At 42.6% G+C, this 18757-nt stretch overlaps 1 protein-coding gene across 1 annotated transcript in view; it reads left to right on the top strand.

Moving 5' to 3' along the window:
• The window catches only part of SPTBN5 (spectrin beta, non-erythrocytic 5), a 255561-nt gene that overhangs the window by 41939 nt on the left and 194865 nt on the right, over positions 1–18757 (top strand). Inside the window, exons 13-23 of the mRNA XM_040412759.1 lie at positions 1978–2130; positions 5206–5336; positions 6221–6463; positions 7259–7546; positions 8046–8280; positions 9161–9300; positions 10876–10975; positions 12399–12569; positions 15728–15892; positions 17203–17429; positions 18510–18696. Coding sequence (XP_040268693.1) covers positions 1978–2130; positions 5206–5336; positions 6221–6463; positions 7259–7546; positions 8046–8280; positions 9161–9300; positions 10876–10975; positions 12399–12569; positions 15728–15892; positions 17203–17429; positions 18510–18696 — 2040 coding nt within the window. The remainder of the gene's footprint in view (positions 1–1977; positions 2131–5205; positions 5337–6220; positions 6464–7258; positions 7547–8045; positions 8281–9160; positions 9301–10875; positions 10976–12398; positions 12570–15727; positions 15893–17202; positions 17430–18509; positions 18697–18757) is intronic.

Below are 18757 nucleotides of genomic sequence, written 5' to 3'. Positions count from 1 at the left end.
TAGTTTTTGTAAGTTTAGAGGTTCTATGCTTTCAGTGTTTTTGTATTTTTAATGAATTACATGGACTTGTCTGTATAGTTGCTTTGCACCCTGCAACACCATGCTGTTTTGATCATAAAAAGTTAGTGCATGTATTTTGTGCATAAGAAAATAGATGTGGATTGGTGTGCAAATTTATGCTGGTTATATTTAGACAGAGTTCTATAGACGGTCTCCAGTTAGATTTTCTCAGGGGTGCACCTAGCCTTTCTGCTCCCTGAGGCGAAAACTGAAACGGCGCCCCCCGACCCCCCAATGCCAATTTCTTAACTTCACCCCTTTGGCACAATGAAAGCGCTATTTGCCCATGGCCTTTTTGCTGCCCCCCCCCCCCCCCCCTTTGCCTCAGCTGGCCTCATCTTTAACACCGTGGTATGAATAAGGGTTTCTGAAACTTTACAACCCCTTTATGTTCTGTTTAAACGTGCGTGTGTTGTCATTTCTAGACGCAATGTAAAAGTCTTAGAAATTGCGCTTGTAATGTTTACATGGTTTTTCCAAGATGTAGACCTAAACAGTAGGCAAACGTCCAGTACTGAATCAGATTATTTTTCTTCAGTAATACTAGGGTAGCTGCTAGTGTTGAGCGAATCGAAGCATCCGAAGTGGACTTCGATCTGATTTTCAGGGAAAATTCAATTCGCCGTGGAGCCGAATTTCCTTGTGCTTCGTGGTAACTAATTAATTTTCCCTGAAATGACTTTAAAAAAAAATACATACTCTCCTAATCTGATCGAGCACAAAGAGGCCAACGCGGCCATCTTGATTGAAGATCCTCTGCGAAATCTCGTGCGTGGTGACTTACGCACCGCGCAAGATTTTGTGAGGGATCTTTAATCAAGATGGCCACGGCAGCCTCTACACACTCAAACGGATGAGGTGGGTATTATTTTTATCCCTGTAAGGCCTCATGCACACGGCCGTTGGGCGGCCGTGGCCGTATTGCGGCCCGCAAACCGCGGGTCGGCAATCCACGGCCGCCGGCCGTGTGCACCCTGCATCACGGATGCGGACCCATTCACTTGAATGGGTCCACAATTCCGGAGATGCGGAACGGAATCATGGAACGGAACACCGGAAGCACTACAGAGTGCTTCCGTGGTGTTTCTTTCCGTGGTTCTGCACCGCAAAAAATATGACATGTCATATTTTTTTGCAGTGGGGACATACCACGGACCCATTCAAGTTGATGTTGCCCGTGCATTGGGGACCGCAGTTGCACAACGGCAGTGTGCATGAGGCCTAAGGCCTCTATTTTTAGATCAGATGCTGCGATCAGCGATGAATGCGGCATCTGAGGGGTTCAGTGATGGGATGGGGTGGCGCAATTGCTGTTCCTCGTCGTTGTGCTTGCAACTTACAAAGATATGCGCTTCGTGATGAATTCGGTGAAGTAGCCAAATCAAATTTTTCATAACTTCGCTCAACTCTAGTAGCTGCACGCGGTGCAAATTTGTGTACTGAATATCTTCATGAAATCGAAACCAAAAACCACACAAATTAACGCAGATAAATTTGCACTTTCGTGGTTTTGATGCGTTTTTTGATGTGGGTTTGATGCGGTTTTACAGCAGATCTCACCTTCCATTGAAAAGGGTGAAATCTGCACACAAAAAAAACATGCAGATTTCAAAATCCGCACAGCAGGTCAATTTCCGCACCTAAGGCTAATCCCATACACTTTACTGGTACTGCGAAAAAACAGCGTTTGCAGTCACCCTAAGGGGGGTCCTGGGCTTTCCCATGGCTCCACTGAAACCTTTAATTGCACCAGGACACAGTTTTTACCGTGACATGATGCAATACCTGTGTGTTGAGACATAATAGTAATAATAGGATCAGTTCCATATCTTTCTCTTGGGTGCCAAGAATGTTTTTTTTTTTTTTTAAATCTATTATTAATTGCACCAAAATCTGATAACTGTGCGTGTTTTGTAGAAAAGGAAGAAAGCATTGGAGGAAATGGTCCGTCTGTATCAGTTTTATAGCGCTTGTGGGGAGTTTCAGTCTTGGATGGATGACAAGGAGAAGATTTTTCAGACTTTTCAGCCAAACCCTGATAACGTGGAGGTCATGCAGCTAAAGTACGAGGTAAATAAATAGCTTTTATTGCTGTAACATTTCATTCATGTTGTTATAATTGCCAGCCATTACTTAATAACAAATGAAAATAAAACATAAAAAGCGCCACTTATTTCTTCAGTTCCCTGCGGATCTAGTGCAGAGGTTCCAGCGGTCCTCCGGGTCTTTATTTACAAGCATGTGACAGCGGCAGCCAATCGGTGGCCTCAGCAGTTAAATGCTGCACCACCACCCAGTGATGAAGCGGTGATGCCTATGGCGGTATCTGATCTCTGCTGAGACCACCGAGGAGCTGTGGTGGCTGCTTGTAAACAAAGACCAGGGGACAGGCATCTGCGGGGGATTTATATTTTATAGGATTTACTGTTATATATTTTTTTTATATAAATCTGATAACTCCTTAAAGAGGTATTCTCATTTCGTACTTTCAGCTGCAGTGTATGGAAAGGTGGAACCCACATTTGTCTAACTTTTGTGGCATATCCTATGCATATGTCATAAAACTCCACGATGGGAATATCCCTTTCAATGGGTTTTCCAGTTTGAAGGGGAAGCCGAACAACACTTGGGAATGTGCCTGCGTCGCTTATCTAGCAGATCCCACGTCTCCGTTTACCCGACTGCAGCGGAGACGTCAAGTTAACAACACGTGATGTCACCATTGCAGCCGATCCCCGGCCTCTCCACTGATTGGCTGCAACGGTCACATGTCGACGTGATGTCACCTCTACAGTTAGGTAAACAGAGCCTTGCCATACATTTGGATAATGAAACTCTACAGCTACATGTGTAAAATGGAATGTACAAGGCCTGAATGCTAGACTGAGGATTAATTCACAGAATTGTCTATTTTTAGTGGAAAGAATAATGCACTTGCATAACCACCACTCAAATTTGTCTGCTTTATGTAGCCACCCACCAATGACCACCTATTCTTGCCGATTCTGGTTGGGGGATCGGCATTCTTTCTGTAGATAAGATCCAGAACTTCCAGAATTTCATCAGCATTAGGGTCCATTCACACGTCCGTAGTGTATTGCGGATCCGCAATACACCGGGCCGGCACCCCCACAGGACTGCCTATTCTTGTCCGCAATTGCGGACAAGAATAAAAACATGTTCTATTTATTTCGGGAGCCGCAGACCAGAAGATCGGGGCCGCGCTCCAGAAATGCGGATGCGGACAGCAAGCTGTGTGCTGTCCGCATCTCTTCCGGCCCCATAGAGAATGAATGGGTCCGGATTTGTTCTGCAACTTTGCGGAACGTATCCGGACCCATTCTACGGACTTGTGAATGGATCCTTAGAATTTGTCTTTTTTAAGAAATATGTATGAGTAAACCATAAATCTAAAATAAATATGTGCATGCTAATAATACAAAATTGATTTCCTTTCTTTGTTACAATAAAAATATATGGTTTCAATTTAAATATTGAATTTTAATTCTGAAAGCTGCTCCTCCAGGTGAAAGTTTAAGTTTGGCTCTGACAGATCCAGGAAATTAGCTTCATCCACAAAAGAACATTGTATCAGACTTCTTAAATGGTATTGGCAGGGTTATCTGTATAATATTTTCATACGCTGTAGACAAAATAAATTCAATTACATTGTGTATAAGCTTTCCAAAACTATGTTGAAATGATCTGTGCTTTTATGATTTATTTTTATGTAGTGATCATCTTGCCAGTGTACACCAGTATAGTGTCTACCCAAAGTACATAATTGTCTATGACTATCTCATTAGCTAAAGGGGTCGTCCAAGATATTTAAAAATGTGGCAGAGAGCAGGGGGCTGTATGAAAAGAGGAAAAAATCCACACTCAACTTTTGAGTTTCTAGTCCCTGCTGCTTTGGTACCCACTGGCCCTGCAGCGGTCACATGCCATTCATTATTCACGTGATTGCTGAAGCCAGTTGTTGGCAGCAGTGGTCAGAAGTGCATGAACAGCATGTGATTATTGAGGGCTGCAGTCATTTGAGCGATGAACGGCGTGTCACTACTGCAGACCCAGTAAGAATTGTGTGGCACACTGGTCGTGTAGTGGTGGCGGCAATGAGGGTGGTCATAGTCCTCATGGTGGCTAATCCTGCTACAGCACTCCCTGGGCCGTGCCTGCAGTGAGTGGAGGGGAGCAACCCTTCTTCCTCTCTGGGCATATGGACTTTGGGGTCTTCTTCCTGACACTAGCCACTTGTACCACAGAAATGTATGGTTAGCAGCATCTCCCTAAGTGAACCATAGTATACTATAACATTATTTTTGTAGCAGTGAACCATAGCATTAACCCTTTAGCAGTGAACCACCAGGTCGCTGCAGGACATTTTAAGGGAAATCTCACGAAACATACCTTTGCTTAATTTATGCAAATGAGCCCCTTGGTGCAATGCTGCCATTGCATCTACAGCTCCACTTGCTTTCCCTGCTGACCATGCCCTCTCGCTTTTGAGGGACAGGGCCAGGCAGTGGAGACGTAATCACACATGGCCTTGAACACATCGCATCAGCACGTTTGGCAATCCCAGAGGGGAATGCATAGGCACAAGAGTTTACTCAAAGCAGGGGAGGTTGCAGAAAAAGTTGGTGAAGCTTGAGGTGCAATGACAACACTGCACCAAGGGGCTCATTTCCATAAATGGGGCCAAGGATGGGGCCGAGTGAGTTGGATTTAGCTACAAAGTTTGTTGTCTTTGTATGCAAGTATCTAGTGAGACATTCTCTTTAAACAGTGAGTGTGTTATTTCTTCACTTCATACAGCTCTCTCGCATTTTTTTAAAAATCTTGGAAAACTATGCAGCATATTATTATATAGTGTTGTTTTCTCATTAGGTTCTGTGACAACAGTAATGTTGTATTGCTGTTGTGGCTGCCATGCGTCCAACATCTTCCACTTAAATAGTTTGCCTTTTTTGTGGTTATTTTGAATCAATTTGTACCAGAAAAATACTACCGTACGTGAAAGGTGAATTAAGGTGTAAAAAAACCAAATGACTGATAACCTGTGTTCACGTAGCTGCACACTTTGGAGTGTCACTTTATGTATTTTAATAATTGAATACATAACATTTGTATGTTTCGTTCCAGAACTTCCTGACTGATCTTGCAGCGGGGAAGGCGCGTCTAGATGAGATTAACAATCTGGCTGATAAATTAGTCAAGACTGCCCCCGACAAAAAAAATCTGATTCTGGGCCACCTGAAGTCTATTGGTGATAGGTATGGTACCTTTATTACAATTGATCACAAGCATTATTGTGAAGACCTTGGGTCAGGGATGCACAACCTTTTCTGGTCCAAGGTCCACATTGTCAGGCTTAACCAATCCCATGGGGAGGAATAAAAGCATCTGGAAGTATATGTCACAAATGCCAGAAAGTTGTGGCTGTTTCGACCTCCAGGTCTCCCACCTAATGGGAGAATGTTGGTTCCCTTCCCCCCTGTTCGCACTCAAGAAAGTGACTCCATTTTAGGTTTGGTGAGTTGCTGACAAAGACAAGCATGTGTGTGACTAGACGACTAGACGTTTGGGGGGCGCTCAAAGTGGCACTGCGGGTTGCATGTGGCCCACCGCAGGTTGTGAACCCATGCCTTATCTGATCCATTTATTGATATAGTTTATCAAGCTGTAAAAGGATGGTCCTCCATCAAAAAGTCTATGGAAAAACACTTAAACAAAAAACGCCACACCCAGGGCATGCCAAGGGACCCAAAAACTCCCAGAAAACTGCCTTAAAATGGTGCTACAAAAAGCAGTGTTTGTAAGGTGCTTTCTGATTTCCTATTGACCAACATGTTACATCTTGCTGTGACATTAAAAAAGATGCCGTCAAAAAGGGTGCCATTTTGAAACCAAATTTAGTGTGAAACCACTCTAACTGCATCTAGTTTGTCTGAGCCTGGAGGTAGGCACTGCAAAGGATGTTTTCAAAGAAGAAGCAGGACCAATGAGGGCATATTGATAGCACGGGTCAGTATGGCAAGGTTAGGATTAGTAATTAAGTCATGGTCTCTGGAACAATTCACAGCCATGTTTTTCTAATCTCGTACAAACCCTTTAAATAAGTTTATTAAAGTAATAAACGTTCCTCTCGCTCTCACAGCTGGAATCGCTTGGAAGTTTTGAAAGAAGAGAAAGGTGCCGAGCTCATCGGACTGGCTGATGTGAAGACTTTCCTCCAAAACTGTGAGAATATGGAAATCCTGATACAGGAGAAGAGAAATGAGCTGCAGGGTTCTGAGCCCTCCGGGAACCTGGAGTCGGAGGAGCGCCAGTGGAAAGCACACGATAGGGATATTGATGCGTTGGAGAGAAAAATTGCTTATCTAAAGTCTATGGAAGAATCGTAAGTGCCGTTCAAGAATTGGCCACACTGGACATTAACTGGACACTTGTTAAATAAGTATAATGAATATATGCTTCGCTCAAGCAGGAGACTCTAGGTCCCATCCTCATTCTTATATTTAAAGGGGCTGACAGGTTTAGAAACCTACAGGTGCATAATGATCTGATGCTCTCAGCATTATACTAGAAGCATCAGGTACATATACACCTGGCCAGCAGACGCAGGTGCCCTCCTGAACTCATCTGTATCACCGTCCTCAATATGGTCATAGGGCAGTATTTTATGCTGCACTGTGGTGTTTGGTTTTCTTGGGCCATTCTTTGTATTGCTGGCCCTGCCGATTTCTGTTTTCCCCACCTACTTATGTTGTGTCTTGTCTTGGCCCTGTCTACTTGTGTTGCCTGCCTTCTGTCAATTTGGACTCGCCGACAACTTGAGGCCGCTTTTAGTTTATTTTTTATTTTTTTCCAGGGACACTTTAAGTTCCCAGTGCACCCATGACTACAAGAGTGCCAGCTTTTTTGAGGGACCTTTCTAACAAAAAGAGATTTGTACATATTTGAAAGCCCCTTTGAAACAAAATCTTCTTATATACCTTAGTAGAGATTGTGTAACTACTGAAAAGGAGTCCTCCACTCTGGACCTCCATCCATTAGCTAAATCCATAAGCCCTGTCCAACACAACCCTTGATGGTAGAGAACCATGGACCTGGTCAGCCATTGCAGGGAAAATGTTCATTTCCGTTGCAGTTTCCCTGATGTTTTACTTTATTCATTCATAATTATTTGTTTCAGAATGAGACACACAAATCCACAGGAGAGTTTGGCCATCAGGAAACAGATTGAACAAATGGAAAAGCTTCTTGTACAACTGAAAGAAGAGGCTCAGGTGAAAAAGGACAGGCTTCAAAGGGCCAAAGATGAAAAGACTTTCCTACAGGATAGCCACAGACAAATGCTCTGGGTCCAAGACATAAAGGAGAAGTTAACAAGTGAGGAGATGGGCACGGATGTAGCATCTGCAGAACAGCTTCTCAGGGACCACCGATATCTGCTTAAAGAGATTGAGGGACAGAGAGACAGGTGAGAAGAAACCATGGGATTAACTGTTCGTATATAAGGTAAAGGAATTATTCTGACAATTCATTATATTAGAGGACGAGTGGAATGTACCTGTGTGCGGCCATCTTCTGATGAGCTACTTTGGAGTCTAAATTAGCCTGCAATTTTTCTTGGACCATATGACAAGGAGGCCCATAACGAGGTTGTCCCATTTCAGGAGAATATCGTATAACACAGGGGATCTGCCTGTAATAAGGAAGTGATCGTTACTTACCTGACAGATCCTGCTGCTTCAGTTCTCCTGACTGGGATATGTTCACCTGGCTGCAGCGGTGATAGCACGTTGACAGCATGTGACCGCTGTAGCCAACCAATGGTATATCTTTAATGTCCCTGTGATGCCAGTGATTTAATTGTTTACCCAAAGCCAGCAACTCAGAGTTTGTAAACCATACATCCTAATGGCATTCTATGTGATTGGTTGCATTACACTAACTTAGATTTCTTTTCCGGCATGTAGAATAATTGAACTCCAACAAATGGGTAAAACTGTATTCCAGTCCAGCAATAGCCCTGAAGTGCGAGACTCCTTAATGAGCCTCAGTCAAGAGTACAATGAGCTCAGCGATTTGTGGGTAGAAAGAAGAGAGAAACTCGAACAAGGTTTGGAGCTGCAGCAATTTTTGCGAGAAGCTGACAGCATTAATGCAGCACTTTCCAGCCATGAAGCATTTCTGAGGGTCAATGATCTTGGGGTAAGCACGCTTGATGACTGATGTTTATTAAAGGATAATGCACTACAGAGTCCAGGACTGTCAAACCCGCTATATATATATATAAATACTTTATATGTTCAGACTAAAAGCGATAACGTTTAACTTCAGCATATGTTGAAAAACAGGAAAAACTTTTATGGGGTGAAATTGAAAAATAAATCTGACATTTATTATACTTACAAAATTGATAAAATCACAAGCATGTAACAAAGATGAAAAGGTGGTTTCCCGTTGTGTGCTGGATGCTTGATGGTGGGTGCAGGACTTCACTATTCTCTGCTCCTTTCTCTGATTAATACAGGGAAATTAGGAACGGAGATTTGACTGGAGTCTACATTGTGCAGAGCAGTGATTGACTTCTCCTTTTCATGAATCTCAGACTGGTTTGGCCTGTTCCCACTTATTGAGAGCAGCGTGGGTTTTCTCTGAGAGGTGACACGTCTTATTAAGTGTCCATGAACGGCGTTATCTCCAATCATGGATACTGTCCTCAGTTGTCAGTTTTGTAACACAGCCATCATCCGCTGGCTAGGAGCTGAACCAGCACCAGACATTAATGCTTCTGGTGTTCTAGCAGCTAATTAAACTGGTGGGGGATTCTGTTACGGTTTTCTTTGGGTCCCTATGACTTATAGTTTGAGCTGTTTGTATCCTTTCCATTATTAATCATGCTGCTAATGATTTCAAACAGCCTGCAAATGTTAAGCCTGATATCGTTGGAAAGTAGAATGATGGGAGTTAGATTATGAAAGTACCGTATTTATTATAGCGAACAAGTAATTATAAGCTTTTTTATTTTAGAAATTAACAATATTTTATTTCTAGCTGATTTATACTATATATATTTTCTGTATTTCAGGACCAACTGGATACAGTGCAGAGTCTTTTGAACAGACACAAGCAGTTTGAGAAAGTGTTGTTGGCTCTAAAAAATAGAGTTGTCAGCCTTCAAACAAATGGAGAGTCCCTCGTGGCAAAAGATCACTATGCTACTCCTTTGTAAGAAACGTTTTCACAAACAATGTGCAGTCGTCTCCTGAATAGTGGTATTAATAATGCAATCTGTGGCTTAATGCTATGCGTCCTGCAATGTACAAGACTTGCCAAAAATACCACTATTCAGAATCCTGAATTGGGCTTAATGCCCCCTGTAAACGGCAGCCCAAGTCCATATTACTGCTGCCATACCTATGCCTCCTACAGTCACCATAGAACCCTATAAAGGTTCAGTTCAGTGCAACTGCACAAGGTTTGGGTATTTCAACCATAAAACTGATGCCAAAATGCAAATACAATACGGTTCTTGAGGGTGGGGATGAGGATTAAAGGTTTCAACTTGCTTTGCAAATGAGAAACGCTTTAGTAGGCTTTCAGTTTGTGCCATTTCTGTGCATAGTTTTTTCTTCATTAAGCTGCAAAATTGAATCATTTCTATTAAAAGGGTTTTCCAAGTCTTTACAATGGATGACTTATTGTCAGGATAGGTCATCAGTTACTGATCGTTGGGGGTAGGACCCCCGCCGATCAGATGTTTGAGAAGGCTCCGGTGCTCCGGTGAGCACAGCGACCTTCTCTCAGCTCACTAGGCACAGTGCTGTACATTATATGGCGGCTGTGCTTGGTATCATAGCTAAGCCCCATTCACTTCTATGGGTGTCACGGCCTCGGTATGAGCCGCAACATTTTCGCCGCGCATGCTGGTTGCCGGTGGCAACTTGTTTTTTCGCTTAAACCCCTCCGGGAAGGAAAGCGCACACACATGCATAAAAACAAGTTGCCACCGGCAACCAGCATGCGCGGCGAAAATGTTGCGGCACACACCGAGGCCGTGATAATGGGACTGAGCTGTGCCTAGGTCATGTGAACGATGAACGTGACGTCACGTGGCCTAGGAAAAGCTGGAGAAGGCCACGGCACTATTGCTGACACCATTCCTTATCATATAGCTGATGAGTGGGGGTCCCGGGTGTCGGACTCCCACCGATCAGACACTGAGGAGCTATCCAGTTGTAAAGTCTCGGAAAACCCCTTTAAGTACTAGGCGCAAAGCAATACATAGCAGGGAGTCTTAAATTGTCTCCAGGCTGCATAGACTTTTTATCAGCTTGCCTAAGGGCTCTTTCACACAAACGAGTTTTCCATCCAGATAGGATACGTGAAGCGAACACACAGCATCTGGACTGAATCCCGACCCATCTTTGCGTTCAGGAAAAATCGCAGCATGTTCTATATTTGTGCGTTTTTCACGCAGCCCTGGCTCCATAGAAGTAAATGGGGCTTGTGTGAAAAACATAAGGCATGCGGATTCAATGTGTTACTAGGAGATGTAGATTGTTTTCCTTCATGAGCCTGAAAAATGCATACAATCTGGACAGAAAAAACGGAAACACAATGCAATCGCTGCCAAAACTGATTCAACTTGCGTACATCGTTTCCCCCCCCCCCCCCCCGAACACATCCTGACACAATCCGTATCGCTCGTGTGAAATAAGCCAGTTTAGCCACTTGCAGCAGTCATTTTTTATAGGCAGTTGATATACAGTACTTGAAAAATATATTACTCTCGTCTGGCAGGATAACACAGAGGGTGTCTGATGCTCAGAAGAGATACAATAATTTGGACCAAAAAAGTGAAGAAAGACAAAAGCAACTCTTGGATTCCTTGAGACTCCAGGTAATACTGGTCTTTCTTTTTCTAGAAGCTTAAATTACTACTCATCAAATAATCATACCCTCCGAGGCTACATAAATATTCAACATTTATGAGAACAATCCGTGTCTTTGCTTGAAATGTATTTAGCTTAATGACATTTGAGGAGGGTATGGGTCTTATAATGCCACGGTACAGCATGTCACGTAATCATAGACCTCACGCAACAAGTAAGGGAGGCATTCAAAGGGATGTCTGTAGTCGAAACTCTGTGGCTGTTATAATATGTGAGTGTTAGTGCTTTAAAAAAACTGAATAACCAATCCATACTGAAGTCATAATGTTTTAAGACTGGAAATGGGCTAAGTTCAAAATCCTTATAATTATTAATCTATTGACTGCAACTTCCTGATGGTTTCCAGCAATAATATGTTTCTTTCTTAATTCGGCACCCAAATAAATTAAACTTGTTGTCTGGTTTTCTCCTGGATCCTCCAGCAGTAAAGAAGTGGTAAGTACTTGACTGACAGATCCCGCTGTGTCTCTCCGGTTCTCTTGGCGGGGCTGTATTTACCCGGCTGCAGTAGTGATGTCACATCAACAACACGTGACTGCTGCAGCCACTCACTTGCATTGTGGGGTGCACCGCAACCATGGACGTCCATGTGTGATCCCTTTTTTAATGATCCATAAAAAAAACTGATTAACTACAGTGAAAAAAAACAATGAGACGCACCCTAGAACTCTGGCCGTGTGGATGCAAACGTTCTGAATCTTTGCATCTACAAAATGGACACTGATAAGTGAATAAGACTTTAGCCTGGAACTACACGTTACGTTTTTGTGTTTTGTTTTTGATGAATGTTTGAGGCAATTCCAGAATTAGGTTATAAATGAGCAAAAATGGATAGCCTGACGTATCTTCTCTTGTATGATGTATGTACTACTGTCTTTGACTCTAGAAATTGCATCAAAAACTGCCACAAAAACTACATGCGTGACTCCAGACTTTTTTATTTTTTATTCTCCCACTGACCCACCCAGCGGGACCTGTAAAGATGTGTACACTTACCTACTCCGTTCTAGCTCCTTAGATCCTGGGCTATCTTCACCTGATTTCCAAGCCCTGTTTGTCAACTTCCTGCACGGACAGGGTCATGTGCACCGCTGCAGAAATTGATTGACGTGCCCCCAAGCGGGCACATTACCCAGCAGTGGCGTGCCACTTGAGGGCACATCACTGCTGAGGCCAGTCATTGTCTGCAGCAGCACACATGTTCATGCAGGGTGTTTTCAGACAGGGACTGTGTAGTGAAGATGGCACCGGAGCCAGAACCAAATGGCAGGCAGCAGGTAAGTGTAGAATAGATTACAGTACAGTTATAGTATATGATGTATATTTTCTACCAGATCACATTTAATTGACCTCGTTTTACCTTTTCTAAAGGAATTTAATCGGGATGCCACAGAACTGTTGGTGTGGATGGAGGAGAAGTATAAAATTGCCTTAGATGAGTCATATCGGGACCCAACTAATATCCTCCGTAAATTAAAGTGGCACGAGGCTGCTGAGCGAGAGATGGACGCCAACCAAGTGTGCTTTGAAGACTTAGTCAAAGTTTGTATTTAATTCCTTCAGCCTAGATAACATACATGTATGTATTAGATATGACATCATATTTACAAGTACTAATCGGAAAAAAACACAGCATTTTATAGAGGAGACTCGCTCTTTGTCCAGTAACATTACCTCCTAAAGCTAGCCACGTGCTCTTAACGCAAGGTGTGTCCGACCATCATGAGGTTCATATTGAGGAATTCTGATTGTCATACTCAAGACAATCTCCTTGTTATGTGCAAGTCTTCCCTTTTTCTTATTACAAAGAAAAGGGGGAAAATCATCCTTCTCCTATTCAGTTATCACATTACACACTTCATGTACAGACACACCTCATTTATGCATTTTTGCATCTTGCTTTGTGATACACATCCTTATGGGACTTTCAGACAAAGGACAGGTAGACAGCCTCACTGAAATTCCCCCAAAAACCCGCCATGTCCCTTCTCGGCGCAGCCGCGGCCTTAAGCTGCGCTCCGCGATCCTCAACGCTCCCTCCCATAGAAATGATTGGGAGGCAGAAAGGGCTTTTGGCAAAAAGCTTTTGGCAAAATTTCGGGACCGCTGTCCACGCCAAAATTTCACAGTAAAATTTGTTGTGTGAACGCACCCCCTAAAGATGATCGGTCGGCACTCTTTCTTTTTTAAGAAATGCTTGATATACAGTAGTTCAGGATCATCTCTTTTCAGAAACCTGAATCGTGCCATCCCTTGACAGGTTCTAAAGCTTGGCAGGTCCTATTAGGCCCTCTCTGCCCGTAATCCACAATCTTCATCGTACAACTGGCCTTAGGGATGTGCATGACTATCCTCACAGTATAACATGATGGTGTGTTGATTGTAAGGGAGTGAAGCCTTTATATCTTACTATGTAAATATATGAGTGCCTATACAGGACGCCTAACACACCAACTTAAAGGGAATCTGTCAGCTCTGAAACACCCCCCCAAACTAGAGTAAGCGGTGTATAGTGTAAGTGATGCCGAGTCCGGTTAGGTCATTTTTATCTTCATACTCACTTGCTGTGCTCCAATAAACCAGCAGTAAAATGCATTAAGAGGACTCCTGACCTCACACACACACAATGGAGGAGTCCTCACAATGCATTTTACTGCACAGCGTTGGAATGAGGATAAAACTTACATAACCGGACTCGGCACCACTTACTCTATACACCGCTTGCTTTAGTTTCGGAGCTGACAGATTCCCTTTAACCACTTATGAATCAGACGATCCAACGTTTGCTTTGTAAATGTAATCTGTATGTGCTAAAAATATTTCTAGTACATCGGCTTCACCTACAGTTATGAACCACAATGCTGGCATAACGTTGTGGTAATATGCATTACACCGAGCCTGGAACGGTTTAATAAATTATGTTTTTTTTGTATATATTTAACCTCTGCTAAAAAAAATTATTAAACTGCTCAAGTGAAAGTCAGGCTTCTGTTGCTGATGTTTGCCTGAAGCAGTACACATACAATTATAGTCTCTGTATGTATTAAGAAGCAGTTATATCACAGGCACTTCAATGGGTTGTATGAGATTGTAAGAACTTGGCTGCTTCTTCCAGAAAGGGCTCCTTTCTTGTCCATTCACTTGAATAGGGCTGAGCTGCTGTAGCGCATAGTTCAAGTGTGGCGGCACTGAAAGACAGCGGCCCGTTTTTTTATTTTTCTTCAAGTAATTTTGATACGTATATGACTTGATCAGAAACCTAGTGCACAAAAGGGAAGGTTTTCTTCTTGGGATCTACTGCACCATAAATTCTACTGTCTTAAAGAGGTTATGCCACGATTGATGTAAATAATGAAAGCAGACATCATATAGAACATGATACACAATACATTCCTAACAAAGCTAGAACCAGCCCTGTACAGCATATAGATCCAGCCATATTCACTGCTCTAATTGCTCTGCTAGATTATCTTCACCCTGGCAGCTCAGGGAGCGTGTCCTTTCTGCTACATCTATCTCTGTAACTGCCACAGCTTCTAACAGAACATATGGCTGGTTGCAGTTGAAGATTTAAACTGAGCGTGTGCGACCACCTCAATGAGACACACAAAAAAGGAGGAGAGAACAAACAGCAGGTGGCGCTATACATGTACATTGTATTTAATAACTCGGTGTCTATACAAAACTTTTAGTTACATGCAATTATAAACGAATTCAGATCCAGATACTGGTTTAAAAGAAAATGTTTAGTGACACGACCCTTTAAGGCTCCTTTACCCAGGCTGACCATCGGGGCAATGATCGAGAAGGAGCGTTCCTAGGAATGGTCGTTTCCTGTAATTGCCCTGTCTTAAGGCGCTGCCCATCACCCAGTGATTGAGCAAACAATCTTTCATTGGGTGAAGGCGTCACTGGTGCAGACACCTAAGTCATTGTTTCTGGGCAGCAGATAGTGCTGTCTACACAAAGATCTGTGGCCCAGAAGCAGTAGTGATCCCTTATCCCCATACAGCGAAGATGCTTGCTGCATGTAAATGCAGCTCTCACCTTCTGTGACACACAGGCAAGTATTGGGACCAAACGGTTCGGCCTCGATAATTGCCTGCTGTGTAGAAGACCCTTTAGTGGAATTTGATATAGATCAGGAATTGGAATGCGCAGTCATGTGCGCTGCTGTTGCACCCCTGATTTTGCATCTTAATTTTAATCAAAAATGTAAGTAATCATAGAAAGTCTTCCATGTCGTCTGCGACTTGGTGTCCTATCCTACCGTGAAATCATCCTGCAGAGAAGCAAAGTACTATAACTACGTTTTAATGGAGCTTGATTACTCCAACTATGAGATTGAGATTTGTCTTAATGCAAATATACAGCCTTTAAGCATTTTTTCAAAAATAATAAATAAGTGTTATTTACTTTCAAAAAGAAATGTGACAGCGACAGTTATTATACAGAACCATCTGTTTCTTTTCCCATCGATGGTGTTCCTCTAGTAATCCTCAGGAAGTAAACGGATATATAACAAAGGATAATGGAGCCACAATAAACACATTATAGCCTAACCTATTAATGAGTCCTGAAGTGTCAGCGTTTAAGAAAATGGTTGTCGACAATTGGTTCTGCATATTTTCCATGGTATGTTTAAGAAGACTGTGATTTGAGTATATTCACACACATCCTATGTATTTATCCGGTGACAGGTCGGACAGCAGCTGCTAAGAGAAGATCATTATGAAAAAGCTTTTATCCAGTCAAAGATGTTGGAAGTCACACAGAAGTGGCAAGAGTTAAAGCAGAAGATGGCTGACAGAGGAGACAAGTTGAGGCAGGCAGGACAGCAAGAACAACTGATGGAATTGCTGCAGGTCAGCCAGTAACCTTCATTCCAGATCCTTTCCAATGATTGCACAATTTATCCTTCTTGGTATAGTATATATATATATATATATATATATATTTGTCTTACGTTTAACGTATAAAAAAAAAAAGTATACATCAAATGGATGCCATACAGTGGCATCTGCCTCGTCCATAACCATAGAGATTCATTGTAAAAAAATTTTAGATGTTTTTTTTTTTTACTGGACTCTGCGGAATGGAAAAATGTAGTGTGCTGCACTTTTGCATCTTTTTTTCCAAAGTATACGTTAAACGTAGAGCAAAAATGTGATGTGAACCCAGTCTTAGGCGGTGTTCACATCTGATTTTTGCTGTACGTCAAACAGGTACATTTGAAAACAGAAAAAAACATATAGAAACCTAGGGGGTCATTTACTAATCTGAAATACGCCTACATTAGGCGTATTTCAGGAACAGATATCTACAACTTCGCTCCTCTCATGCCAGGTCTAAAATTGTGGACGTGGCATGGGCAGGGAAGGGGCCGGGCTGGCAGACCCGTCTCCTTTATCATTTTCAGGTCTAAATGTAAGAGCTCGGAAGTTGTCTTACATTTAGATCAGTAGTAGATCCGCCGAAGTTATGGAGAAGCCTGTGTCTCTACATAAGTTTGGCGGATCTACCGCCAGCTATAGGACTTTATTAGGACCAGCGTCTAAAACGCCGGTCTTCATAAATGTGCCCCTTATTACTTGACGTTCCCATAGACTATAATTGGGCAAAAGTAGTTCAAAAGTGCATACTTGACTTTGACTTTGTCATTGTTTACGTTTCTGTACCAATCCAAAGATGGATTACCACAAAGTAGCGTACCCTTGTATACTTATTTTTTTACTGTATGTCTAAACGTGTCCGTATGGCATACAGCAAAAACGAGATTTGATCAGCCCCTTAGACTCGTAATGGCACAATCATATCCACGACAATAGACGACAGAATACTGTATGTTCCCTGGTGATCGGAATTAAGGTTCTGCCGCAAAATATTTTTTTAAACCTGGAATTAAGGAGACCACAGATATATTTCGAAGTACTACTGCGGTTTGAGGTTTATAGGTGCTGAACTTGACACCAGTGTCCGGATTTTGGCAGTCAGCATTATTTAAGTGGTGTTTATGTCTGATCGCTGAGAAAAATCTGCATTTATTTTCAGCTACTGCTGTGAATGAGAATAATGCAATTTGTGAATTCTATTGAATATATGGTCATTTGGTTGGTGATGTTTTAAAGGAGCAGAATAGTAAAGTGTGCCACACCTCTTAATGTTTATAATCCAGGATGCCAAAGTGAAGATTGAGAAGATAGAGAAGATTCTGCAGTCTCCGGAGTCTGGACATGACCTGAGAACTAGTCGAGACTTGCTGAAAGAGCATCGTCAGCTCGAAAATGAGAGCAGAGAGCTGGCAGATAAAATGAACTCAATTGTGTCCCGGGCTCAGAAGATGGCCACCAATCATTTCAACTCACAAAAAATCATGGATGAAACGATGAAGTATCTGAGGAGGTAAATGAGTTTATGGTACTACTGAAAATACAGTAAGGCATAAATAACAACCATTTTACAAGTGACCTGTGACCAGAAATAAATTAATATCTGCACAGGCCTTGTCCCTCTACTAATGTGCTTCTTACCTGGCATCCATGACAGTATAATTAAGGGGTTGTCTGACTTAGACAGCCACCTAATTTATACCCTATTAGGTTATATGGACATAATAGAGGAGGTCTCCTGCTTGAGACCTTCCTTTATAAGCCACAGCAGAGAACTGCTAACCAACAGTGGCTTTTGCTCTGGTGGACTGTCCCATCCGTGTATTGCGTTCATATGAATGACTGCTTTCAAATACTAAGGCTAATCTCAGACGAGCGGATCCACTGTGGAAAACACTGTCTGTGTGGGAGCGTGATTTCCCGTTATGGACACTGCTGCTTTCACAGGACCGCAGTCCGAAGGCATTATAATGATTTATAATGCTGTGCGTCTCTGAATTGTCTGCATCTACTGAACTGCACTGACATAATGCCGTGCAGTCCTGTGAAAATGTTTTCTGCAGTGGACACACTCATCTGAAATTAGCCTAATACTACATTTCTCCTGCAGTGGTCGCTGCAGGGGAAGTGACTGACCACAGCTTCCACCATTAGACCTCACGAACACGACCGTTGTTTGGGTCCACACCCGAGTTGCACTTTGTGCAACAAGGAGGCGGACCCATTAACTTCAATGGGTCCACATCCGTTGCTCAGTTCCGTGGCCTTACAAAAAAATAAAATAATAGAACATGTCCTATAAGTATAGGATTTTCTATAATGGGCGGCCCGTTCCGTCCTGCAAATTGTGGAACGCACACAGGCGGCATTTATGTTTTGAGGACCTCAAAACATGGCACTATCGTGTGCATGTAGTCTTAATCAGCGGATTGCTGGACTAGCTTCAATTGCAAATGAGTTGACATTAATGAGAGAACCCTTTTGAGGCTACATTAAAGTTTATGAGAGATCATTTATTTGGGGTTCTCCATGGTCTGCAGCAATGGAGGCTATTGCTGTAACACTGAGCAAACTAACACACATCTGTTTGCAGATTTGAATCCCTACAAGAGCCTTTGACCAAAAGAGGAGAATTCCTGCAAGCCAAAGTGAATCAATATGAGTTTTATCACTACTGTGACCTGGAGGCGACATGGATCTCCGAAAAGATGCCGATTGCCAGCTCCACTCATTTTGGCAAGTCATTGGACGCAGCACTGAGTTTGCTTCAGAAACATAAGGTACTATGTCCTGTGACACTGGATTTATGCCTCATATTTCAACGCTTGGATTCACAATACA

This window comes from Bufo bufo, chromosome 11 (genome assembly GCF_905171765.1).
Source record: "Bufo bufo chromosome 11, aBufBuf1.1, whole genome shotgun sequence".
Classification (NCBI taxonomy): Eukaryota; Metazoa; Chordata; class Amphibia; order Anura; family Bufonidae; genus Bufo; species Bufo bufo.
Note: the sequence above shows the minus strand (reverse complement) of the source record. Positions and strands in the feature narration are given on the sequence as shown.